Here is a 27482-nt window from a genome sequence, read left to right as displayed (position 1 = left end):
TATGCCTCTGTGATTGCTTTTTTTGATCCAGTTAGCAAGAAAACTCTTGGAGGTTTTCTTCCCTTTGTTTGGTCCCCAATACTGGACAAAAAGGTTCTGATCTTTTCTCCAAGGCTCCATTTGTTGTAGGTAGTAAAGGATGATTCTTCGGACATCAAGAGAATGGAACTCCGATTCTCTGTTGTCTTTTGGATTCTGACAAAATGATGGGAAAATTATCCCTGGGACATGTGAAAATGAGAAGATACCTTTGGAAGAAAAGAAGGATCTAGGCTGAGGATTATTCCGTCATCCAGGATTCTCAAATAAGGATCCCTGATGGAAAGGGCCTGGATCTCGCCGACTCTTCTTGCTGTATTGATGGCTACTAAAAGAGCAGCCTTCCAAGATAATTTGTCCATCAGAGTTTGAGACATAGGTTCGAAGGGCGGGATAGTTAGACCCTTTAGGACTATATTCAGGTCCCAGATTGGAACCATGATGGGCCTTCTTGGACATATTCTAGATGCTGCTGTCATGAACCTCTTTATCCACCGGTGGTCAGCCAGGTTTTGGTCAAAGAATGAGCTTAGAGCAGAGACCTGGACTTTCAGGGTGCTGGGTTTTAATCTTTTAGATAGACCATCCTGTAAAAAGTCCAATATCCTGGCAATATCAGGATGAAAGGGATCGATGGGAGTAGATCCATACCATGTAGAGAAGGTCATCCATATTTTTAAATAAATTGTCATTAGTGACCTGCTTCCTGCTTTTCTGTAGGGTGTCTATTACAACATCCGAGAGAACTTTGGCCTTCAGGATTAAGGCCTCAGAAGCCAGGCTGCCAAGCATAAGCTGTGGGGAGCTGGACGAAATATTGGACCTTGAGGGAGTAGATCGCAGTCCGGAGGCAGGATAAGAGGGCCCTCTGGGCTTAGGAGGTTCAGAGCCCCAAACCAACTTCTCTTTGGCCATAGAGGGGCGAACAGAATGGTCCTGACCCTGTCCATTCAGATTTTTTGTAATGCCCTCGGTAGCAATGGAATTGGAGGGAATGCGTAGGCCAACCCGAAGCTCCATGGGTGAGAGAAAGCATCTATCCTTGAATGGGTCTCTCTGGGGTCTATGGAGAAATATTGATTCATCTTTGTATTCTGTCGACTTGCAAACAGGTCTACATCTACAGTACAGACCAAAAGTTTGGACACACCTTCTCATTTAAAGATTTTTCTGTATTTTCATGACTATGAAAATTGTACATTCACACTGAAGGCATCAAAACTATGAATTAACACATGTGGAATTATATACTTAACAAAAAAGTGTGAAACAGCTGAAAATATGTCTTATATTCTAGGTTCTTCAAAGTAGCCACCTTTTGCTTTGATGACTGCTTTGCACACTCTTGGCATTCTCTTGATGATCTTCAAAAGGTAGTCACCGGAAATGGTCTTCCAACAATCTTGAAGGAGTTCCCAGAGATGCTTAGCACTTGTTGGCCCTTTTGTATAATTTTCATAGTCATGAAAATACAGAAAAATCTTTAAATGAGAAGGTGTGTCCAAACTTTTGGTCTGTACTGTAGGTGACCCCATTTCCTGGTTATCAGCTGAAACATCTTTGAACTGAGGCTCCATTCTCCTGGATTTATTTGCGTCCTGCTTTGGAAGTCTACCTGAATATTTTTGGCTCCTTTCAGATAAAGGGCTCATAGAGACAGGAGATGATGTTCCGCCCAGAATAAAATTCTTGCCAAGACTTCTCGTAGGCTTCTGATCCTTGTACTGCCCTGATGACGAAGATGGGCCACTGTTGTCATGTTGTCCGAATAAATCATGACGTGAGTTCCCTGGAGAATAGGTCCTGCTGCCTTCAGGGCCTCCTCTACCGCTCTCAGTTCTCTGAAATTTGAGGATTGGTCATCCATCTCTTTGGGCCAGATGACCTGGAAGATCTTCCGGGATATGACTGTTCCCCAACCTCTTTTGTTGGCGTCTGTTGTTAGAGAAGAGATTGGGTGCTGAATCCACGAAATCCCCTTGGTCACATTTCCCGGGTTGAGCCACCAGTTGAGAGACACTTTCACATGCTGGGGAAGAGATATTTTGGAGTTGAGCATCTCTGGAGATTTGTCCCAGCGAGAGAGGACAAAGTTCTGAAAGATTCTTGTGTGAGCCTGGGCCCAGGGGACCGCCTGGATGCATGCTGTCATTGATCCTAGAACCGACATGGCGAACCTTATGGATACCGTCTTTTGGTTCTTTAGTATCTGGACCCTTGATCTCACATTTATTTGTTTGGATGTTGGTAGCAAGGACCTCTGATCTTGAGAATCTAAGAGAATTCCTAAGAAGACCTTTTGTGTTGATGGGGTAAGGTTTGATTTTTCATAATTTATGATCCAGGCCAAGGATCCCAGGGTCTGTAAGACTGATTGAAGTTGCTCTTTGAGGATGGGAGTAGAAGGAGCCGTGATGAGGAAGTCGTCTAGGTAAGGAACAATGCAGATATTTTTTGTATGCGACTACTTCCGCCATAATTTTTGTAAAGGTCTGGGGCGCTGAGGAGATGCCAAAGGGAAGGAGTCTGAACTGGAAATGGCATACCGTCTGATTTTGTGAGACCGCAAACTAGTGTTGAGCCACCCCCGTAGTGTTCGAGTTCGGTTCGTCGAACACCCGTGTGTTCGCCGAACTGTTCGTCGAACTGTTCGTCGAACACCTTCGAACACCGTTAAAACCAATGGCAGGCAAACAAAAACACATAGAAACACATAGAAAACACCTTCAAAGGTGTCCAAAAGCTGACAAACTGCTCAGAAGACACAACTAACACATGGAAAAGTGACAAGTACATATAGTCATGTGAAAAGAAAAGAGGTGGAGGAGTAAAAGGAGGGGGAGACACAGATATAGGCATGTCATGCCCTTCTAAAATCCAAAAAGTGAGAAGCCGAGACGGCCAGTCCGCTCCTGCCCGTGCCACCTCCGTGTCGCCGGGTTTGTGCCAGAGCCGCGGTGAACCCTGACGGCCAGCCCCCCTCTCCCAATACTGCTGCCTGTCCGCTGGTGGGTCGAGAGAGCCCCCCTGTGGTGGAGGCAGCTCTAAGCTTTTTAATTTAAATTGTCCCTCTAATTTGAATGAATACACTTTAAATCCATTTACAAGGATCTATTGGAGGGCAAGTCTCATGCCAGCAGCCGCGTAATTCCAGCTCCAGTAGCGTCCACTAAAGCTGCTGCAGTTAAAAAGCTTTTATAAGGATCGAGCTCGGCTGTCCACCGCAAGGCATCCTAGTGCCAGTCCCAGCCCCTATGCCTTGGGGTGCCTCCTGATGCTCTTCACTAAGTATCCCGTGGTCCCGAAGCATTTCCTTTGAAAAAATTAAGTGTCCAAACTACAGGTGGTGTAGCTTGCTTAACAGCCGGGATAATCCGCTGACTAGCAGACACTGCTACTAGGCACAAAGTATTTCCTGGGCTAGATGCAGTTAAAAATTTGTAAGTAGATATTCTCGTTGGATGCTGAGAAAGCATTCCATAGAGTCTCCTGGCACGCCATATATGATTCTCTTAAAAAGCTTGGGGAAGGGGTCTAGGGGACCCTTTTATAGCCAAAATCACGGCCCTGTATCACAATACGTCACCTAGGCTGAAGATAAATGGAACTGTAGCACCGAGGGCTCGGTGGCTACAGACGTATTGCACCTCACCCAGAGGTGTGATATCTCACTCTCAGATAAGGATGGAGTGTGGATCAGGACCCGACACCTGCATGCATTACACCACATTGCCGTGGGGCAGGGCGACCAATATGCCCCTGAGATGGGCACGACAGTCCCTGTCCCTGGCTGGAGTGGGGGGAGGGAACACTGAGGAAGGGGAACCCTGCAGTGCAGGAGCAGGGAGGAAGCAGTTCCTGGGTGCATTGAGAAGGGAGTATAAAAGGTGGGCACCATCTTAGTTCAGTGCAGAGAAGTCTGAGCAGAAGTGGCAGGGAGCAGGGGCTCTGCATGAGCTCTGCTCCGGAGGCGGGCCTAGTAACAGAGGCCCAGGCCTGCAAGAGGGAGAAGGAAGGAAGAGGAGCGGAGAAGGCTCCAGGAACGAGGAATGAAGGGATCCCAGGGGTGCGGACGGGCGAGTCGCCACCGCACGCCCGAATCCAACTGCGTGGAGGGGTCAGGCCAAAGGGGGAGACCGGTCCCCGAACTAGTGGAGGCAGGAAACGACCCTCAGCTAGAAACCGGAGGCTCTGACATTTTATGTGGCGCAGCCCCTTGCTCCACCCGCTAGGAAGGCACCACATAGGGTCAGGGAAACTGGCGCCAAGTTTACCAAGAGGAGGCCCGAGGCAGCCGGACAGAAGTGTTGGTAAGAAAGGCCAGACAAAGGACACACAAAGGGGGTCCTGTGAAGCGCTCCAAAGTTATCTGGGAGTTGTCTGAGCCCCTCACCTGGTGAGCACAGTACGACGTGGGCAGCCGTTACCTGCAGACGTGGTCTGGATAATAAGAACTGTGAGTAAAGGCCCTGAACTGCATCACTGACTCCGTGTCGTTACTGCTGCTGCCCTGCACCATCACCCCCATCCTCCGCATACACTGCCCTGAGGCTATACTCCTCCCGTGGGGAGTTATGCTACGCTCTGCTGCACCCACAACACCAGCCTTAGCGGTCTGCCCAGTAGCGGCGGTTCACTCTGACCGCAATCCACGGGTGGCGTAGTCGGACATTTAAACATCAAAACCACATAAATAGTTCCGCCACTGGTTTGACCGCCCTGAGCCACGGAACCGGATCGCCGCCACGAAGACTACAACCACCAGCATCCACCAAAAAGGGTCCGGCTCCGGGTGTCCCAAGGCCCAGGGGGTGCGTCAGAACATTTTCATCACCTTTCACAATCACCAATGGGACAAGGCAGGGATGTCCTCTGTCCCCTCTCTTATACATCCTAGTGACGGAGCACCTGCTCTCATCAATTCGCCATAACCCCAATATTAGGTGGATTGAGGTGGGAGGCACCGAGTACAAGTGCTCTCTATTTGCTGATGATGTCCTAGTATATATCACTCAATCACATATATCCATCCCTGCTGTTATGGCTGAAATAGATCACTTTGTTACATGGTAAAATTTTAAAATCAATGCAGCGAAGTCTGAAGCCCTCGATGTCTCCCTCCCTAAATCCATATAGGATTCCATCCAGTCCAACTTTCCCTTTGCCTGGCCCTCACAGGGTATCAAATACTTAGGAATTCCTATTCATAGAGACCTCTCCCATCTATGTTATCTTAATTTTGGGCCCTTTATTGAACAATTCCATACAGACCACGGTTGGCAAGTTAGAACTGTAAGATTCACTACGTGAACCACTGGTGTTTTGTGGAAAAACACATGTACACCGCGTTCCAAATTATTATGCAAAAAGTGTTTAGGAGTGATAAGGGAAGAATTTGTTTGTTTGTCAGTTAAACTCATTGATGGTGATGTGTGTCAGGGCTCTTTATATCACTGTAAGCAATTGCAGACACCTGTGCTAATTAGTTTGGCAGGTGTGTCCAATGAAAGGCAAGACTACTTAAGAAGGCTCTCTCACATTATTAAGCAGCCTACATTTTCTGCCAAAATGGGAAAGAAAAAGGATGTGTCGGCTGCTGAGAAGCAACAAATTGTGGAGTGTTTAGGTCAAGGCATGACTGCAATCAACATTGTGCGATGATCAGGATGAAGTGTCTTGGCAATCAAGAAGTATGTAGCTGATTCACAGTACACACGTGTGCGTGCTGATAAGGGCAAATTGAGGACTCTTTCCTACAGGCAATTACGTCAGGTTGAAAGAGCAGCGGCAAAAAAGCCTTGTCATAGCAGCAGACAAGTTTTTGAAGCTGCTTGTGCCTCCAACGTCCCCCGAACAACAAGATGCAGGGTCCTTCAGAGGTTTGCAGCTGTGCATACGCCATCCTGTCGACCTCCTCTATCCACTTCACACAAGCAGAAACGGCTCCAGTGGGCCAAACATTACATGAAGACTGATTTCAAAACTGTTTTGTTCACGGATGAGTACCGTGCAGCGCTCGATGGTCCAGATGAATGGAGTGGAGGATGGCTGGTTGATGGACACCCCACGCAAACACGGCTACAGCGCCAACAAGGAGGAGGTGGAGTAATGTTTTGGGCTGGAATCATGGGGAGAGAGATTGTCGGCCCCTTTAGGATCCCTGAAGGCGCTAAAGATGAACTCCATAATGTATGTGGATTTTCTCAAACAGCACTTCCTGCCATGGTTCAAGAAGAAGAACCGTGTATTTCACAGCAAGATCATTTTTCTGCATGATAATGCACCATCTCATGCTGCACATAAAACATCTGCATCTCTGGCTGATATGGGCATAAAAGGGGACAAACTTATGGTGTGACCCCCATGCTCCCCTGACCTCTACCCCATTCAGAACCTTTGGAGCATCATTAAAAGGAGTGTCTATGATGGCGGGAGGCAGTTCACATCTAAGCAACAGCTCTGGGAGGGTATTCTGTCCTCATGCAAAACAATTGAAGCAGAAACCATCCAAAACCTGACAAATTCAATGGACGAGAGAGTTCAGAAGCTCCTTTCGAACAAGGGGTCCTATGTGAAAATGTAACATCACCTAGAATAAAGTTTTGAGTTGAAAACTGTTTGATTTCAGTTTCTAACAACCTGCTAATGCTTATAATTTCAAAAATGACCATTTTTTTGGTCTTTATTAAAATGAAAAGGTTGATCGAAAAGTTTGGGGGATATAAGAGTGTGGCAACCCAGTAGTCATGATTACTTCGAATTCTGACAATATGAGGGTCATGCTGCAGGTAGTGCAGCAAGAAGGCACTTATGTGTCTTGCGCATCTCGGAGCCCCAAAATTATTTTCCGGGCTAGATGCAGCTAAAAATTATTTTTAATTTTAAATCTGGTGAAGCTTATTATAGATGGCCTAATAGGATCAGTGCTGCACACTGCTACAAAGCCCAAATTATTTTCCAGTCAAGATACAGATAAACATGATTAGTAATTTGAAAGCTTAAAACGGTTGGTAGGGTGATTTTAACCAATCATCAAGCTTTTACTCTCCCCAGGATGACACAGGGGTAGAAAAGTCGTTTCGGATCCATGATTTGTTCATCTTTATGAACGTGAGTCTGTCTACATTATCAGTGGAGAGCCGCGTGCGCTTATCTGTCAGCACACCACCAGCAGCGCTGAACACACGTTCAGACAGAACGCTGGCTGCGGGGCATGACAAGATCTCCAAGGCGTAAGTGGCTAGCTCCGGCCATTTATCCAGATTGGAAGGCCAAAAAGAGCAAGGGTCCAGTGACACAGTCGTGGCTTCAATGTTTACTTGGAGATACTCCTGTACCATCGTCTCTAGGCGTTGACTATGTGTCAGACTTCTTGTCTCCTGTGGCCTTGCAAAGGATGGGCTAAAAAAGTGGTGAAATGATTCCGCAAAATTGATGTTACCAGCAGATACTGTGGTTCTGTTACGGTTTGAGTGCTGAACACTTGACGGTCCCACGGTTGGCAAGTTGGAACTGTGAGATTCACTACGTGCACCACTGGTATTTTGTGGAAAAGCACATGTAAGATTCTGCAACAGTCTCTGCTGATACTCCTGCATGCGTGCATCCCTTTCTATGGCAGGAATAATTTCTGCAAATTTACTTTTGTACCGGGGATCTAACAGTGTGGCAACCCAGTAGTCAGGATTATTTCTAATTCTCACAATTCGAGGGTCATGTTGCAGGTAGTGCAGCAAGAAGGCACTCATGTGTGTTGCGCATCCAGGAGCACCAAGTCCCTGTTGTGTTGGTGGCGAGGTAACAATCATGCTTCCTTCCTCTGTCCTCTCCCCCCAACCTCGCACAACAGAAATGTGATCAAGGTCTCCCTCATCTGATGAGTCTTCCATCAGTTCGTCCTCCACTTCTTCCTGGGCTCCTGCACCTTCCTCACTAGTTTGGCTGCTACCATGCGCCCTGGTAAAACCATCTCCCCCACCCTCACATGCCTGCCGCCTTGGTGCTGCCGACCTTCTGGACCTTGCAGATGTTAGCCCTTCCGCATACAACTCCTCCTCCTCTACTTCCTCCACCTCCTCTTGTGCCACCACCTGACTCCGAATTCTGTTTAACATGTGCTCCAGCATGTAAATCACCGGAATAGTCATGCTAATAATGGCATCGTCAGCACTAAACATCTTCGTCGCCATTTCAAAACTGTGCAGAAGGGTGCATAGGTCCCTGATCTGAGACCACTCCTCCAGCGTGATTTGCCCCACCTCTGAATCTCGTTGGCCCAGGCTATACGTCAGAACGTATTGCACCAGGGCTTGTCGGTGCTGCCACAGTCGCTGCAACATGTGCAGAGTTGAATTCCACCGGGTAGGCACATCGCATTTTAGCCGGTGAAGTGGCAGGCCCAACGACTTCTGTAGAGATGTAAGTCGCTGAGCTGCGGGATGCGAACGGCGGAAGTGAGCACACAGCGACCGTGCCCTCTGCAGAAGGCCATCTAGTCTGGGATAGTGGGCTAAAAATTGCTGGACAACCAGGTTCAACACGTGAGCCATACAAGGCACGTGTGTGACATTGCCCCGGCGAAGGGCCGCACCCAGGTTTGCAGCATTGTCGCACACGGCCTTCCCTGGTTTCAGGTCCAGTGGAGACAACCATTCATGAAATTGGTTCTCCAGAGCTGACCACAACTCCTCAGCTGTGTGACTCACATTTCCCAAACATTTCAATGTAAAAACCGCCTGATGACGTTGAGCCCTACTGCCAGCATAGTAAGGAGGTGTGCAGGATCCCTTCTGCGCAGTTAGAAAGCTTGTGGCATGACCAGACAGGCTTTGGGTGCAGGTGGAAGACCGAGAGGAGGTTGAGGAGGCAGAAGCAGTGGAGGAAAAATGACATAAAGAGGATTGACGCACAACTCGTGGGGACGGCAAGACTTGGACAGCAGCCCCTTGTCCTGCTGTCACCATAGTTACCCAGTGCCCAGTCAGCGACATGTAACGCCCCTGTCCATGCCTACTTGTCCAAGTGTCTGTGGTGAAATGCACCCTGTCACACACAGAGTTTCTCAAAGAAGCGGTGATGTTGTGTGCGACATGCTGGTGGAGCGCAGACACACCTTTCTTTGAGAAGTAGTGCCGACTGGGCATCTGGTACTGGGGCACTGCGACGGACATAAGGTCTCGAAAATCCTCTGTGTCCACCAGGCGGAAAGGCAGCATTTCTGTAGCCAAGAGCTTGCAGATGGTGAAATTCAACCTCTTAGCTTTCTCATGGCTAGGAGGAAATGGTCTTTTACTTGTCCACATCTGAGGGACCGAGGGCTGGCTATTGTGCTTAGACGGGGTTGATAAGGGTGTCCCCGGCAAACTGCCGGTCTGTGAGGAAGATGCAGGCGGACATGTTAGGTTGCCTTGATCCAAAGGTGGTGCTATCGATGTCGGACAGCGCTCAAGACCAGCTGGTGTTACCACCTCCAAAGAAAATGATGACCTGCCAATCACGCTGGCTGTTGCGGGTAAAGAGGTGGCAGGTCTGCGCCCCAAAACAGGTGTGACTGCTGTCCCCCCAGTCACAGAGGATGAAGAGGCTGCGGATGCACAAGATATGGCAGACGGTGGTTGGCCCGGCCGGCTAGACCGCATTGTAGCACACTGAGCTTCCCACTGCAACTTATGCTTCATGTCCATGTGCCGGTTCATGCATGAAGTACTCAAACTATGTATTTTTTGGCCTCTACTTAGCTTTTGCTGACAAATGTTACAGATAACACGAGTTGGGTCATCTTTATCGATCTGAAAAAATGCCCAGGCTATGCAAGGTTTAGCACCCATGCGACCTGAAGAGCCACCACGACTTGTGGTGAGAGGCAGAGTTGTGTTTGAGGATGCAGTTGTTGACGTGCTTCCAGTACTACGTCTCTGTCCAGGAAGGCGCAACCTGACCTCGTCGTCACTAGCATCTTCCTCCACCTCCTCTGCTGACCTCATCTCTTGGCTGACTGTGGGTTGACAGTAAGTGGGATCTCCGACCTCATCATCATCACCCTGTGCGTTATCACACCCGTCGTCCTCAGAGCCAACCTGTTCCTGCCCTGACAAAAAACTAAAGTTGTCGCTCCAATCAGGTATTTGAGTCTTATCATCGTCTTCCTCATTGTCTCCACCAACAGGAGTTACAGTTTGGGAATGAGGGTCTACATTATGGTCAGAACCTTCTGCGTCTGGTCCTGGATCCGACTCATAAAGATTCTGGGCATCAGTGCAGATCATTTCCTCGTCTGGATTCACAGAAGCGCTGGAGTCGACCTCTGATTCCCAGGCTATAGTATGAGTAAACAGCTCTGCAGACTCAACCATCTGTTCTACCTCATACTCAGACGGGCAGCTGGAGATTTGGGAGCTGTGAGGAAGCAAGTGCGATTTGGGTGACACCTTTGAGGACTGGAGTATTTGTGATGTTGAAGTTGATGTGGAGGAGAGCCCACTTAAAGGAGCACTTGATATCCGTTGAAGCACCTGCTGTTTTTGTGCCTCATCTGGAATTTGTAGCGATTGGCGTGGCCGTAAGAAAGGGATCTTATCACATTGTCCGCTAAAAGAAGTAGACATTTTAGTTTGGCTGGAAGATGGTCTTTCTTCTGCACCTACCCCACGGACACAACCTTTTTTCCCCTTCCCAACACGCCTATTCCCCTTTCCACCAGCAGCAGGCCTTTTTCCACTCATTTTGGTGGTTAACTAATTCACAACTCTGGAGTTGTTTGCACAAAAAAACAATGGATGGTAACCGAGCAGAGCTGAGTGGCCAAACTGTGGTATTAGGCCAAAACTATTGGCTGGGTTAGATGCAGAAAAAAAATATTTTTAATTTGCAACCTGATGGAGGTCAGTATAGATGGACTAATTGACCAAGTCCCACACACCGCTAGAAGCCCAAATATTTTTTCAGAGCTAGATGCAGAAATTTTTTTTATTCAATTTGCAACCTGATGGAGGTCAGTATAGATGGACTAATAGACCAAGTCCCACACACTGCTAGAAGCCCAAATATTTTTTCAGAGCTAGATGCAGAAAAAAATTATTTTTAATTTGCAACCTGATGGAGGTCAGTATAGATGGACTAATAGACCAAGTCCCACACACCGCTAGAAGCCCAAATATTTTTTCAGAGCTAGATGCAGAAAAAAATTATTTTTAATTTGCAACCTGATGGAGGTCAGTATAGATGGACTAATAGACCAAGTCCCACACACCGCTAGAAGCCCAAATATTTTTTCAGAGCTAGATGCAGAAATTTTTTTTATTCAATTTGCAACCTGATGGAGGTCAGTATAGATGGACTAATAGACGAAGTCCCACACACTGCTAGAAGCCCAAATATTTTTTCAGAGCTAGATGCAGAAAAAAATTATTTTTAATTTGCAACCTGATGGAGGTCAGTATAGATGGACTAATAGACCAAGTCCCACACACCGCTAGAAGCCCAAATATTTTTTCAGAGCTAGATGCAGAAAAAAATTATTTTTAATTTGCAACCTGATGGAGGTCAGTATAGATGGACTAATAGACCTAGTCCCACACACCACTAGAAGCCCAAATATTTTTTCAGAGCTAGATGCAGAAAAAAATTATATTCAATTTGCAACCTGCTGGAGGTCAGTATAGAAGGACTAATAGAACTAGTCCCACACACTGCTAGAAGCCCAAATATTTTTTCAGAGCTAAATGAAGAAAAAAATTATTTTTAATTTGCAACCTGATGGAGGTCAGTATAGATAGACTAATAGACCAAGTCCCACACACTGCTAGAAGCCCAAATATTTTTTCAGAGCTAGATGCAGAAAAAAATTATTTTTAATTTGCAACCTGATGGAGGTCAGTATAGATGGACTAATAGACCAAGTCCCACACACCGCTAGAAGCCCAAATATTTTTTCAGAGCTAGATGCAGAAATTTTTTTTATTCAATTTGCAACCTGATGGAGGTCAGTATAGATGGACTAATAGACCAAGTCCCACACACTGCTAGAAGCCCAAATATTTTTTCAGAGCTAGATGCAGAAAAAAATTATTTTTAATTTGCAACCTGATGGAGGTCAGTATAGATGGACTAATAGACCAAGTCCCACACACCGCTAGAAGCCCAAATATTTTTTCAGAGCTAGATGCAGAAAAAAATTATTTTTAATTTGCAACCTGATGGAGGTCAGTATAGATGGACTAATAGACCAAGTCCCACACACCGCTAGAAGCCCAAATATTTTTTCAGAGCTAGATGCAGAAAAAAATTATATTCAATTTGCAACCTGCTGGAGGTCAGTATAGAAGGACTAATAGAACAAGTCCCACACACTGCTAGAAGCCCAAATATTTTTTCAGAGCTAAATGAAGAAAAAAATTATTTTTAATTTGCAACCTGATGGAGGTCAGTATAGATAGACTAATAGACCAAGTCCCACACACTGCTAGAAGCCCAAATATTTTTTCAGAGCTAGATGCAGAAAAAAATTATTTTTAATTTGCAACCTGATGGAGGTCAGTATAGATGGACTAATAGACCAAGTCCCACACACTGCTAGAAGCCCAAATATTTTTTCAGAGCTAGATGCAGAAAAAAATTATATTCAGTTTGCAACCTGATGGAGGTCAGTATAGATGGACTAATAGAATGATGCTATGCCCAAAAGATTTTACTTCACTAGGTGCAGTAAAAAAATTGGTATTCTATACACAGGTGGTATATCTTGCAACACAGATAGGCTACTCCACTGACTAACACACTCTGCAATAGGCCAAAAAGGATTAGCTTTGCTAGATTCAGCCAAATGCTGTGAAAAAAACTTGCACAGCACTGGCACAGACCTGCCTGGCAAAAACTGATAGGAACTGATGTAACCTAGTCCTGAAAAGGACTCCAATTACAATTAGTCTTTACTCCCACAATCTATCTATTTAAGAGCACAGACCTGCCTGATAAAAGTCGTAGGAAATGCTGTAACCTAGTCCTTAAAAGGACTGCAATCACAACTATTCCCTACTCCCAAGCTATCTGTATATTTGTGCGAAAATTGGCTTGAAATTAACAAGGTATAGCGCACACAGCAACAGCGGTGCCGTCTAACACGCAGCTGCAGCAGTGAGAAAATGGTGGCGACGGGGAAAATGGCTTGGTCTTATAGGGCAAGGACATGTGACATACACTGCCAATCACACATGCCCTTGCTTGTGTGAAAAAAAGCACTTCGCTCCGTGTGTGCGCTGCTGATAGGCTGACAGATTGCACCTCCCCACTGCAAATGCGGGAAAGAGAAAAAAAATGGAGATCTTCATTGTTCCTGCAGAGATCCATCCCCTGCCCCTCCCCCCGCCCCGCTGTACACTCAAACTGCGTATTAACATTAATTTTCATCATTACTGAGAAAAAATCCAGTTATGATTTTGGTGCACGAACAGTTATCGAACATAACCTCGAACAGCCGAATTTTTCTCAAATTGTTCGTGTTCGCCGACCGGCTCGAACACCGCCCAAAACAGCTCGAATTTGAGATTGGCGAACAGTTCGAGTAGAACAACGCTCATCTCTACCGCAAACCTCAGATATCGCTGGTAATCTGGTAATATGCATCTTTTAGGTCTACGGTAGCCATGACAAAGTTTTTTCCGATCAGTGGGACAGTTGTTTTTACTGACTCCATTTTGAATCTTTGGGAAAGAATGTATTGAATCAGCCACTTCAGGCTGATGATAACCTGATGGGATCCGTTTGTTTTTTTCACTGGGAATAATCTTGAGTAATGGCCCTTGCCCTTTTCTGCTTCTGGCATGGGAACAATTACTGCTGAAGATAGCATCTACTGAAATTCTGAGGTTAGAACCGTCTGGAGTTTTGCTGATGGGAGAGATGTTACTTCCAGTCTCTGAGGGGGAAAGGAGGAAAATTCTATTTTTATTCCTGACCTGACCCAGTCTAGGATCTTGCGGTTTGATGTTATTCTCCGCCATTGCCTGAAGAATCCTGAGATTCTGCCTCCCATCTGTCTGCCATCATTACCTATCAGAATGTTGGGATTGAAAAATGCTTCTACCTCTTTCTCCTTTGGAGTAATTCCAGCAACCCGATTTACCCTTTCTCTGTATGAGGGATTTTGTGTCTGAGGAGGACGAAATGGCCTTTTTTGGGGCGTTTTTGTTTCTGGGAGAGATTTCTTTTTATTGGATACTTTCTCCAATAAATCATCCAGTGCCGGACAAAAGACGTATTCCCCCTTTAAGGGTGTGGAGCATAGTTAGGTTTTAGATAGGATGTCACCGCTCCACATCTTTAACCACAGTGCCTTTCTTGCGGTATTGGAGAGAACCGAAGTTCTTGCTGCAGTCCGGACGGATTAAGCGGAGGCGTCCGCCAGGAATCCTGCTGCCTTTTGTAGGAGGGGCAGGGAGGCCAGAAGATCTTCTCTCAAGGTACCACCCTGGATATGATCCTCTAACTGATGTAACCCACGGAACAGGGTTCTTGTGACGCAGGTGGAAGCGACGTTCGTACTCAGTGCGGCAGCTGACGTCTCCCATGACTTCCTAATTAGACTATCCATCTTGCGGTCAAGTGGATCCTTAAGCTGAGAAGAGTCTTCAAAAGGTAAGGTAGTTTTCTTCCCCACTCTGGCCACCTGGATATCGACAGGTAACTCTGTCCCGCATTTAGAGACGTTCTCATCTAAGGGAAAGCGATCTTTTAGGTCAGATGGAATGTTCAGCTTCCTTTCTGGAAATTCCCATTCACCCAGAATTAAATTCTGGACATTGTCATGAATGGGGAACACCACTTTCTTCCTTGATCTCAATCCCCCAAACATCTCGTCCTGGACCGTGCGAGACGTTTTCTCCACTTCTACCCCCATTGTGTTTCTGAAAACATATAGAAGTTCTTCAAGCTCATCCGAGGAGAAGAAAAACTTCCTATCATCCTGATCAGTATTATGCCCTGGAGTGGAATCACCTTCCTCTAACCATTCCTCAGGGGCTGAATTTTCTAGCGAACAGACCCGCCTTAGTCCTCGGCTAGTCTGAACGAAGACCTATAGCGTAAAGGGAGGGGTCCCTAAAAGAACTAAGGACTGGGACAAAAAATGGGACACCTCCTAAACAGAGAAGTAGTTGCAGAACACAAAAAGACAAACTGACAAAGAGGTACTAGAGGTCCCAGAAGGACCAAGCGAACTGACAGAGAAAGGCACAGAAGCACCTGGCTAGAGAAACAGTCAAACAACACTGAAGTCCAGCACAGCCAGGAGGGCGGAGCTGGAATATAAAGGCAGATGGTCACGTGACCGCAAAACACAATCTGGAAAAAACAAACAGGAGGGTTCTAACAGGAGGGAAGGGAAGGGCTATTTAACCTCTTGAGTTTCCTGTCCCTAATTAGGATGGGGAGACAACCTCCTGTTGGTGCTGTTGTGGAGGGGATTAGAAAACATAAAGCTGTTTGCAGGGTAGGTCCTATAAATCATATTCACTACATCACTGGAGGACAAAGAAAAGGGCCCCTGTGCAAGAACAGTATATGAGCACTTTGCATTCCAATAGCTCATCATAATGCACAATTACACCTGGAGGAGGTGGTAGTGGCCCCCCTGCATCTCGGGCCCCTGTGCAGCTGCACAGGTTGCACCAATCACTTGTCTGCCCCTGCACCACCTGATATATGGTGTCAAGCACAAAGACCAGAAAAAGATGATTGTTGTGAACTTTATGATAATCATTGTGAGGATAAATGCAAAGAACTGTGAAATTACCCCTCAGAGCACAAATAAGATTACGAAGTTGGATCCATTAATTTAGGTCTTAATTGATCAAAATCATCAAATGAGCCACTCTGCAAAGTTGTGATATCACATAATCCATCTGAAAACTGGTATGTGTCAAATGGTGCTAGAATTATGATTAGAACGGTACATAATCCGATTTAGGTAATGCAGTCCCAGAACACATCAAGACAATATTATTTTTTTCCTGTTGTATTGTTTGGCGGTAAAGAAATAACTATAGTAATAGCAAGCTGCAAAAAAAGATGCTTCATACATCTATACCCCCTACAAATTAAGAGAAAATGACTGTTGCAAACACCTATAAAACATATTAGGAGTAGAGATGAGTTAATATCCAGAAATTTCTTTTGGGCAGATTCGCTGGATACGGTCAACAAATTTGATTTATAATTGCATCTGTATCGAAAGTGTCTTGATTGCCATAAAAAAAACAACATTTATTATGCTCTGAGATTGTAGTATAGTATGGTCTTTGTTACGATACTGGCGTAGTACTGCTGGAAACTAGTGGCCGAAGGAGCACAAGCAGGAACAGCAAGCGGTAGTAAAAGTTCTTGGAGATAACAAGGGTTTGTAGGAAACAATCCGTAGATGAATAGAACAGTCTGAGTTAGAATGTTCAAGAGCTGGAGACTGAAACTAGGCTAACAGCTAGCCACAATACTCAAGCAATGAGTGAGAGATCCATGCAGCTTTAAGTAGGCCCAAAACAGGAAACAAGATGGATTCCATAGATTCAGAATCTGCCATCTTGGTAATGGGCAATTGCAGAACACAACAGCAGCCTTCAGTGATAAGGAGTGAAACTGCAGCACAATATTAAAGCGAACAAAAGCAGCCACTAGTGGTCAAACTGTAGAAGGGCAACAGAAATCCTGACAGTTTTACTTGTAGTAACATATGGATGTGAAACCTGGTCAATAAAGAAACAAGACAGAAGAAGAATCGATGCCTTTGAAATGTGGTGCTGGGGAAGGATGTTATCAATACCATGGATGGCAAGAAAAACAAATAAGTCAATCTTGGAACAAATCAAGCCAGACATGTAATTAGACACAAGGATCACCATGCTACGACTTGCCTACTTTGGACGCGTCATACGAAAAGAGCAATCACTGGAGAAGGACATCATAGTTAGAAGAATAGAAGGAACAAGGCGAAGAGGAAGACCAGAAAGCCGATGGCTTGATACTATCAAGATAACGGTGGAGAAGACCATGGTGGACCTATCTAGACTTGCACAAGATCGATCTTCCTACAGATCGTTCATCCATCAAGTCTCCATGGCTCGAGATGGAACCAAAGGTCATTAAATAAATAAATTCTCTGAGATCTCTGAGACCCCAACCATAATAAAAGGAGGGAAAGGGTAAAAAAATATGTTATACTCACCTGTCTTAGCCTCACCTGACTCCTAATGCCGCCTCCCCCATAGCTACCCTGTCCATGGGTCTCTTTTGGTTTTTCCAACGTGAGGCCGCTGTCTTGTGACGGGGCAACAAATACCATTAACATGAAAGACATGCATCACCTCCACATGATCACGAGGTCCTCAGCAACAGAAGAATCGAAGAGACCGAAATGGAGAATCAGATAACTGCAGTGATGACGGAGGTGACGTAAAGAGTTGGGTAAAGGCTAAGGACAGATGAGTATAACGCTTTTTTTTATTTTAATCCATTCCTGACCACCAAAAGAATCCAGCAAAATGCTAGCCGGTTGACTATGATCCTGGATTCATGCAAATCAAATTACAAAAATTTCAGATTCCCAGATTTAGGAAATTCCTAATGAATTTAATTTGTTATGGATTAATTCTTTTATCTCTAATTAAAAGTTTTATATCTCATTAATTATATAAAGGAAGGTGAAGAAAAGCATGTTATATCTGCCAAATTCTCCTTTTTTAAGTAAGATCTACTGTAATTAAGCTAAACATTGGGCGTCCCATTGCAGGAAACCTAAGCAATCCACCCATCTGTATGGAAACCTGGCAGTAAGTGTCCAATTCACATGGAAAGCAACTACAGGAGAAATGAAGCATTACATACTGACTAATATAGGGAAAATATATATTCTTGTACCATGTTAGCCAGTAGATAGAAAAATATTTAGATTATTTAGATTTGAGAGTCCTCAGTGGTTGATACCTTTTAATGGCTAACTGAAAAGATGGTAAATTGTAAGCTTTCGAGACTACTCAGGTCTCTTCATCAGGCATAGTATACCACATTTTTTTTGTGTGTCTTATTGTGTATAAATATGTGACTCTTCAGATTTTGTGGTATACTATGCCTGATGAAGAGACCTGAGTAGTCTCGAAAGCTTGCAATTTGTTACCATCTTTTCAGTTAGCCATTAAAAGGTATCAACCACTGAGGACTCTCAATACTCAATACAGGTCGAGACTACATTCAACTCTTTTATGAAGAATTTAATGTCTCTTGGACAAAGAACGCTAAAAGCCTCGGGAAAATAAATGGACTAAGATTAGAAAATAGGAAGAAAACAAATGTACACTATAGAGGGTTTATAGTCCTACAATCAGGATTAATTCTGAAGATTATTCATCCCAATAATTCATTTGCATAAATCCAGCTAAAGCAGCTTAATATATTTTATTCTTCTCAAAGGAATGCATCACCAATATTACTTTTAATTATTAAAATCTGCCAATGAAACCTATTTTTTTTATGTAATCTGTTTTATTTTCTGATTGGGGATTTTGTACTTTATCTATTTTCTGTATATGATGATGGTACGACCATCTTACCTAAACTTCTTTTAACAGCACTTAGAGAGATACTTTACAGCAACTGCATGAATCATAGGAAACTAATGTCGAGAGATGTTTCTTGACTTTTATGGGATCTTTCTTGGCATGCTCTGTGATCTGTGCAGAGTTCAGTGTGCAGGGAGGGGGGAGGACGTTTTATAAATCCTTCATCTACTATGAATGGTGGTTCTAGGATTATCTAATCTATTTTGAGGCCATTCTGGATTTCACCATGCCTGATCTCCCGAAGATAGCGCCTGACCATCCATGAATTTCCTTTGTTCATGAAAATAAACATAATGCACATTCAGCCTGAACATGGCGTATGTAGATGTGTGTGGACACAGCTGTTAGCCGAACGAATGGTTTTAATTTTTGGAAACATTCATTATCTCTCCATTCCTGGCCCTATTTCTTGTGTTTAATCAGTCTCTGTATAACCAGATGATGCCATTCTCCAAACAACATAGATACACCATGAAAAATATAGACATAGGTTCTCTCTGCTATTAAACAAGTTAGGTTTTCTGTTACTTTTTGATCGACACTTTAAGTGGCCAACTTGATCTCATTTGATAGTTGATGAGATAAATAGACAATCTGTAAATCATTTTATTTAAAAAAGTCATGTTTTCTTACCCCAGAAAAAAATCACTCCAAAGTGCCGACTACTAGACTGTCTTAATTCTGTCTAACTTTCTATCCACTGCCTGTTGTCAGGTGCAATCCATATCTAGCAACAGAGACACTGAGACGGGTTATAAGAAGTGGTGGCTCGTCTTTGTCTCTCTGCATCTATTCTCCTGTCAATCTGCATACAAGCACAACATGGGCTTTCAGTTCAGGGTAGACAAGCCATTGGACAAGTGCAAGAGCAAAGCATGCTATGAAATGAGGGGAAAGGACGTTCTAGCACCTTTCGTGCTGGTAGAAATCGGTGAAGAGCAGCAAAACCTTGCTCTTCTAAAGGTATTGTGTAAAACACAGTCATACTCTAAAAGTGGATCTTGAAGGACTCCTAACTGTTTTGGACAAAGTGTGGGTAAGGTCTGGCAAGGGCATGACACACACTAATTGTAAAGCACAGTCAGCAAACCTTGCCAAGCCAAAACATTTTTGCTATCCTTTTATCGTATTAATAGAAGGTCAACCTCATCTGTTTAAGTCATGTTACCAATTTACATAAAAGGAAGATAATGTATGTGTGCATAAGGTTACAACGTGAGCTAAAAAGAAGAATGCAGACAGCTCTGGTAATAGGTGAGTGGAGAGTAATGACAGATCCCGTTTATCTATGAAAGCTGCTAATTAGACAGGGTTCATACAATATCGAAGCGCTGGCTACGCAGCATATGTTAGAGTGGGATAAGAAGGTGTCTAAGAAAAGCGTAATGGTTCGATAATGTCACCGTGCTGATTAGTAATGACTTCAACTGGAATCGTCTGCCTGTGAAATTCTGAGACTGAACATTTTGACTTTAACTGTTTGCAACCAAAGTTCCGGGGATGTCTCATCTAAATAATGGTGTAAAAGCTGTAAACCGCAGCAAAAAAATAGTGAATATGGGAAATCCTCTGCCCTGATAGATAATAGTTAAAAATAGACACTGCCACATACAGAGTCAATTTAAAGGGGTCCTTGATTAAAGGGGTTGAGCAGCAATACTACTCTACATTGATTGTAAAGAGACGCCACTGCATGCTGTGCGGTACACAATACCCACAAAGCATCGAACAGAAATTGTGCAGTGGCGTCTGCCCATGCCCAATGTCAGATAAAAGTATACCTGCACAACTTCTTTAAGGAAGCACACCCATAAAAGTTTTTATCCTCTTAACCTATTGCAATCGTCATATTGCTCATTTTGCTCTTCTACTCAGTTAATTCTTCTCTTTTCCATTAGGTCTATGACATCACATGATTAAAAACTAACTAGCTGAATCCTTCTAAGCTCTATGTAGAAATAGGAAGTCTATATTCCCTGCATGAGTCATCATAAGAAGCATAATTCTATGTCACTGCAAAGTTCCTGGCAGCCCAGCTCCACCTCCTCTTCAACTCCTGACCCAGCTGCTCCGCTACTCCTCCCTGCCAGGGACTGTGCAGTGATGTAGAACTGTAGCTCTAATGATGACTCATGCAGGGGAAAATATACTTCTTGTTTCTACAAAGACAAATTCAGCTAGTCTGTTTTTAATCACATGATATCATAGACAGTATGGATCTAATGGACAGTATGGACCTAATGGATAGTATTAAACACATCACCGATTTTATAAATAAATATATTTCTAAAGGTGCTATTGACATGAAATAATCACCAGATGTCGTTAACAACCCATGCAATCCACATAGGTAAAGAAATCAAACCATAGATGTCCATAAATTAAGTTATGTGTAATAATGAGCAATGACACAGGGAAAAAGTATTGAACACATGAAGAAAGAGAGGTGCAAAAAGCCATGGAAAGTCATGACACCAGCTGAAATCTATCAGTAATTAAAATGCAATCCTGCCACTTAGTGAAAAGTAATATCAGGAGGGTCAACTTATGTCCTATAAAAAGGTGTCTCATTACTATGGTGCCACACAAGAAACAACTTATGATGGGTAAAACCAGTGAGCTGTCTCAAACATTTTCAACTTTATTGTTGCAAAACATACGGATGGCATTGGTTACAGAAGAATTTTTAAATTACTGAACATTCCAATAAGCACTGTTAGGGCCATAATCTGGAAGCGCAATGAACATAATTTCACCATAAACGAGCAACAACCATGAGCTCCCCCAATATTTCAGTCTAAGGAGTCAAAAGAAGTATTAGAAGAGTTGCCCAAGAGCCAAGGACCACCTGTGGAAAGCTACAGAAAAACCTGGAATCAGCAGGTACAATAGTTTCAAAGAAATCTATATGTAATGCACTAAACCTCCATGGCCTGTTGTATGCACGTGTAGTAGTAATGGAGGTGATAGTCTACCCCTGATACTAAAAAAAAGGTTAAAAGCACATTCCTGAAGTTAGAGCCCACTGGGACTGCAGTTCGGCCTAGGTAGGGTTAACTGTGACAGCCAGTCCAGTAGTGGGAGGGGGAACTCAGTGTTAGTGTCAAGTGCAGGAAGTGAGTGCAGGAAGTGAGCACAGTCAGGAGCTGTGCAGTACTGCAGAAACCCACAGGCTCTGAAAGGGCTGTCAGGGTAAACGTGGGCCTAGTATCTCGGACAGTGGATCATCAGAGAACCCCTCCACAAGAGTCTCCTTAGCCAACCTGGTAACCTCGAGAAAGTCATCGGGGCCTGGGGGCACATTCTGTTTGCATGGCTGCAGAAGAAGTCAGGACTCAAGATCTAGAAGGTGGAGTGAATTGGGATCCAGTTATACTGTCATTGGTGAGGAAGAGTCTCTAGAGCTAGAGAAGAAAGCAACAGAGTTGCTTCACCTAGATCGGGAACCAGGCTGAAGTTGAATCCGGTACCTGTGGGAAAGATGACAACCCATTGGGCATTAACCTTTATACCTGCCTGAAAATACTGTAAATACTGCCAGTTACCAAGTAGAGTTCTGGTTGTTTTTATGAACTCTGGGTCCTCTGAATTGATTGCTGCCCTGGTTCCAGGAGAGGAATTCCTGGAGCCAGAAGAGGCCGGCTGGCGAGAAGAAAGTGAGAAACATCACATACAAAGCAGCACACCAGAGCGAGGACACACTTTGTCTGTAGGGTGCCAAAGCGAGCATGTGCTACAGCTCGCCCATGACTACCTTGTTTGGGCACCTTACACACGCTCAGCATGCAAAACTGCATTACTGAACAAAAAGCATGTTCAAAGGCATTTAAAATTTGCTCAACAACATTTAGAAAAGCCTGTGAAATACTGGGAGAATAGTCTGGTCAGATGAGACAAAAATTGAACTCTTTGGATGCCTTAATACACACCACGCTTGGAGGCCAAAATGCTCTTCATATTACCCCTAAAACACCATAGCAGCAGTGAAGTTTGGACGTGGGCTGGGCTGTTTTTCAGCATACGGCACTGGCTAACATCATATAATTGAGGATGAATGGACAAATGTACTGAGAGATTCTTGATAAAAATCTGCTGCCATCTACCAGGATGACGAAGATGAAATGAGGGTGAACATTTTAGCAAGACAATGATCCCAAACACACAGCCAAGGTAATTCACAATTGATTTCAGAGAAAGATAATAAAGCTACTAGAATGGCTGAGCCAATCACCGGACCTGAATTAAATAGAAAATTTATGGAAGGAACTAAAGCTCAGAGTTCATAGAAGGAGTCCACGGAACCTTCAGGATTTGAAGACTGTTTGTGTGGAAGAATGGGCCAAAATCACACCTGAGCAATGCCTGTGACTAGTTTCTCCATACAGGAGGAGTCTTGAAGCTGTCAACACCAACAAACGCTTTTGTACAAAGTATTAAATTGATTTAAGTAAGCGTGTTCAATACTTTTTCCCTGTCATTTCTCATTATTACACATAACTTAATTTATAGACATCTATGGTTTGATTTCTTTGCTTGTATTGATTGAATAAGTTGTTACTGGTGTCTAACCCCTCTCTATCTATAGGCATACAATACATACTTGTTATTAGTGGTCACTATTAATCCAGGATTTATTTTTTTCTGATTTTCTTTTTTAATAAATTTACAAATACGCCAAGATTTGATTTACGGCCGCATCTTGGCTCCAAACAAGCGACATCAGAATTCCAGGAACGTGTAATGTTTTTTTTTTCACCAAACACTGTCTAATGCATTACTACCTGGGGTGACTTTTCATCGATTTCTACTGGATGTGTTATCATCTGATATTATCACCTTTTAATAGCTTATCAGACTTTGCACACACAAATAGCATTAATGGATGAGAGTGTCATGTGATAACACATTAAGGGGTGATAATATAGATCTAACACAACCAATAAACAATGCTCTCCCTTGCATTAGCTAATAATGTTAAAATAAGCATACACATAAACCTCACCAGCAGTAATCACATACATTCTGGTGACAACCTGACATTCGGAGCACCTGGAGATCTATTAGCTACTTCGTCATCTGTTCTTATGAAGCGAGATAGCAGTGAAATGATTGTATTTACTGACCTGTCAAAAAATCAGGGTCAGGAACCGGCTCCGATATTTCCTCATGGCATTGGGTTTCTGAGGGTATGGTGGATACAATAAGACCATCTGGAAGTTGATGCTCTAGTCCACGAGCAAAATTATTCTGTCTACAATAGAAGCATGAATATATGAGTTAGGAGCCATGATGATGGCTGAAGAGCAATAACATAATATACTGGATTTGCTTTGGACAGGTTATCCATTGGATTTTCAGAAAATCTATATCAAAAATCCATAGCTGAAAATCAGATTTATGTCGAAGATTGCTTTGAAAATGAACAGTCGGAGGTTAAAGAGGATCTGTCCCTCAATCACAAGTGAACAAGTTTTTGCTCTTATTTTATTCCCAATACTGCCTTGAGAATACCGTTTTGTATTTTTAACACTATACCGCTCCAGAGGTACGAGCCTTTTTATTTCATGTTAATTTCTATGTTCTTCACCAACAGGGGCCATAGATTATAGTGTAATAATGCAAAGCAGCCTAAAGACACGCCCCAGAGGATCCTGTGAGCTACACCCCCTTTGTAAAAGACCATAAACATTAGCACTAAATAAAAAGTCCCATAGCTTTGGAACTATGTGGAGGATTTAAAACCAAAATCTGGCTTTCTCAGGGGAGTAGCAATATTAAAATATGGGCAAAAAATTGTCATTTTTGACCTAGTGACAGATCCTCCTTAAGTAGGAGAAGACTTATGCCAAGAGATCAAGAATGGCATGCACTAACAACCCCACCCAATCTGGCTTGATTGATATCCATCCAGCAAGGGTACATCATCCCTAACCTATCATTTGAGACATGCGCCTCGAACATCAATCCTCCAGCATGCGTCATGAAGCAGAGCATCAATGAAGGTCAGAGCAAATAAACCATTTACTGTGCACGCTCTGTACCTAAACATCAATGGCTCATTTAAACAATATCAAAGAGGCTTGGGATGATGTTCTGTAGCACCCTGAGGACTCGGCTGCTACAGGGGTATTGCACCTCAAACCAGAGGTGTGATATTCCACTCCCGGGTAAGGATGGAATGTGGGACTGAGCTCAGATAGCTGCATGCACAACACTCATCCCATTTCCGGGGGACAGAACTACGGTACTCCCACCAGTTAGATGTGCAGGTACGACAGCGTCTGTCCCTGGCTGGAGTGGGAGGGGGGGAGGAACATCCCAGTAGTGTAGGGGCAGATAGGGGAGGGGCTCTGGGCATAGAGGTAGGAGCCCATTGGGTGCTAGTCACCTGGGCTCACACATAGAGGGAGTATATATGGTGGGCACCATCTAGAGATAGGGTCAGTCTGTCAGGAGAGTTCTGAGAAGGAGTTCAGCCAGGAGGGCTGACAGGGAGCTGTGGCTCCGGCTGGGCCCAGCTCCAGGGCCAGGCCTGAAGCAGAGAGGAAGAGGAAGAAAGGCCCAGAGGCATAAGACCAAGAGGGAACCCTGAGATCCCACGAGTGAGCTAAAAAGGGTGAAGGGTTGGCAGAAGAGGGCACCGGATCCCAAACTGACGGAGGCAAAACATCCTTAATCAGGAACCGGAGGTCGTGGTCAAGTTTTGCCACGACCCTCACCACATTCACCAGGAAGGTACACCACGAGTAGGGTCAGGAAAGCCTTAAAAGGTTTTACCATATAGAGGCCCAAGGGAACCGGACAAAGGTGGATCCCTGGTGGGGATGGCCGGAGAGAGAGAGAGAGAGGGGAGCTCAGGACCACGTTCCGGAATTGCCTGGGGGTTGGCCGAGTCCCGCACCTGGTGGACGCAGCACGGCTCGGGTGGTCACTCCCGGCCGAAGTGACTGAAGCAACACCAGTGAGTAAAAACCCTGAAACTGCATCCCACGTCTCTGTGCCTCCTTACCGCACCATCACAACCCCCATCATCTCCACCTGCTGCCCTGAGGCCATACCCCTCCCGTTGGGGGTTATACCATCCCCGCTGCACCATCCTTCCACCGGCCTCAGCGGTCTGCTCTGCAGCGGCAGCTCCAAAGCTGCATTCAACGGGTGGCGTAGTCATCCAACATCTACTGCTAATAGACTCGCCACTTAGTTTGACTCCCTGGGCACGGACCGGGTCACCGCCACGAGACTACTACCCCCATCTGATCCGGCTCCGGGTAAGCCCCCGTGCGCGCGATGCCGCACGACACAGAAGGACCAGGGGCGCGTCAGTTCCATGTCCTAAGAGATGTCAATCAAGTCACAATGGACAGGAAAATAGGGTGCAGCAAGCTTGACTTCTTGGCATATGGTTCGAAATTAGGCTACTGATAAGACAAACACTGGCGCTTGGGAAGAAATATATGGTGGCAGTGACTTTTTCAGGAGCAATGTGAACCCGACTGGTTCCCTTTAACATTCAACACAGCTGGTATATCTATTATTAAGAAAATTCTGACTCTTGGGTAGCATCCCTTTGGTATTTGTTAATGTATTGACGGAATTTCATTTTTTCCAAAAACTTTCCTTAGATTCAAAAGTCTTACTTTTTTTTTAACGTTGCACTGCATGCTACAATAGATATGCAGGTAAAAGTTCAGATATTCTCTTTCAGGAATAATTAAATAAGTATTAGTCACCTAAATGATCCTTTCAGCAGCTGGCCTGGTGAAATTTCCTTGGTCTGGTTATTGTAACCATAAAATAACTCCCCAAAAAGTGTCTGGTTCATTGCCATCTCTGGACCTTCTCCGCAGTGAGCTCCTCCGGGACATGATTCTGTGACTAGATGACACGATAACCCATCCGGACCTAGTTTATAGTCTTCAATACAACTGGAAGAAAACCACAAAATTGGTCCGGTCAATAATAGATTCCACACTGTGAACTGGAGACTTAATCATTTCTTGCCGTCAGCAGATCTGTCTCCTTTTTGTTTCATTAGGATTAGAGACCTAAAGTGCAGGAAAGCAACTCTAGGTGCCTTCCATGAGACAGCACAGGGACACTGGCCTAACCTTAGTGCCAATTAAAGCAGAAAATAGTCAAATAAAATCCATATATACTAAATAAAAGTAAAGTTGACATTCACGTATAATAAGGTGCAAGCATTACTGCAGTAAAATCAGTGGAGGCAGCCATCTGTTGTCTAATGATCAGTTTTCATCAGCTTTCATGTTTGTCTTATAAATACTGATCTTCTTAACTTTCTCGAATGAAGAATTATTTAACTTCCTCGATTAACAATTTGTATATGCGCCAATAAAATCTCTTCTCATTGATTCTCCGGGAGGTGACGGAGGCTAATGTGCTGTGGACCTCTAACCCGGGAAATCAATTATTCTTATCTCTGCTTGACGGTGAAGTCAAAGTAGACCACTCTTATAGCTTGTCCAACAGACACTGTATGTGCTCTGTACAGTGTGTCTATGCAGATTTTCTTTGTTAAAATATGTATATATATATATATATATGTATGTGTATACATATATATAAATATATATATATATATATATATATTATATATATATATACATATATATATTTTATTATTATTATTTTTTATTCTTGGCCTCCCCATGGGCATTGCCTATGGAGAAACAGCTTTCGTTCATGGGTCTTATTTAGAAGTTGTTCTGACTTGCTGATGACTACTTAGTTTATTTTATTTTTTCCATATTTCTTTTTATCGTACAACATGTTTTACTGTTAGTGAGGAAGACATTTGTTTAGTGTACAGAGTTCAATCCA

The 27482-nt window shown here is 44.1% G+C and overlaps 1 protein-coding gene across 8 annotated transcripts in view; it reads right to left on the bottom strand.

The window, feature by feature from the left end:
* Positions 1-27482, bottom strand: part of ASTN1 (astrotactin 1) — a 651398-nt gene that overhangs the window by 105158 nt on the left and 518758 nt on the right. For all 8 annotated transcript variants that reach the window (XM_073643365.1, XM_073643361.1, XM_073643368.1 and 5 more), the window contains 2 exons: positions 26372-26566; positions 23765-23892 (listed from right to left, as the gene is read on the bottom strand). In XM_073643365.1, the coding sequence (XP_073499466.1) occupies positions 23765-23892; positions 26372-26566 (323 nt within the window). The remainder of the gene's footprint in view (positions 1-23764; positions 23893-26371; positions 26567-27482) is intronic.

The sequence above is a fragment of the Phyllobates terribilis genome, unplaced genomic scaffold (assembly GCF_046119375.1).
Source record: "Phyllobates terribilis strain yellow unplaced genomic scaffold, ASM4611937v1 Scaffold_8__6_contigs__length_399053987, whole genome shotgun sequence".
Taxonomy (NCBI): domain Eukaryota; kingdom Metazoa; phylum Chordata; class Amphibia; order Anura; family Dendrobatidae; genus Phyllobates; species Phyllobates terribilis.
Note: the sequence above shows the minus strand (reverse complement) of the source record. Positions and strands in the feature narration are given on the sequence as shown.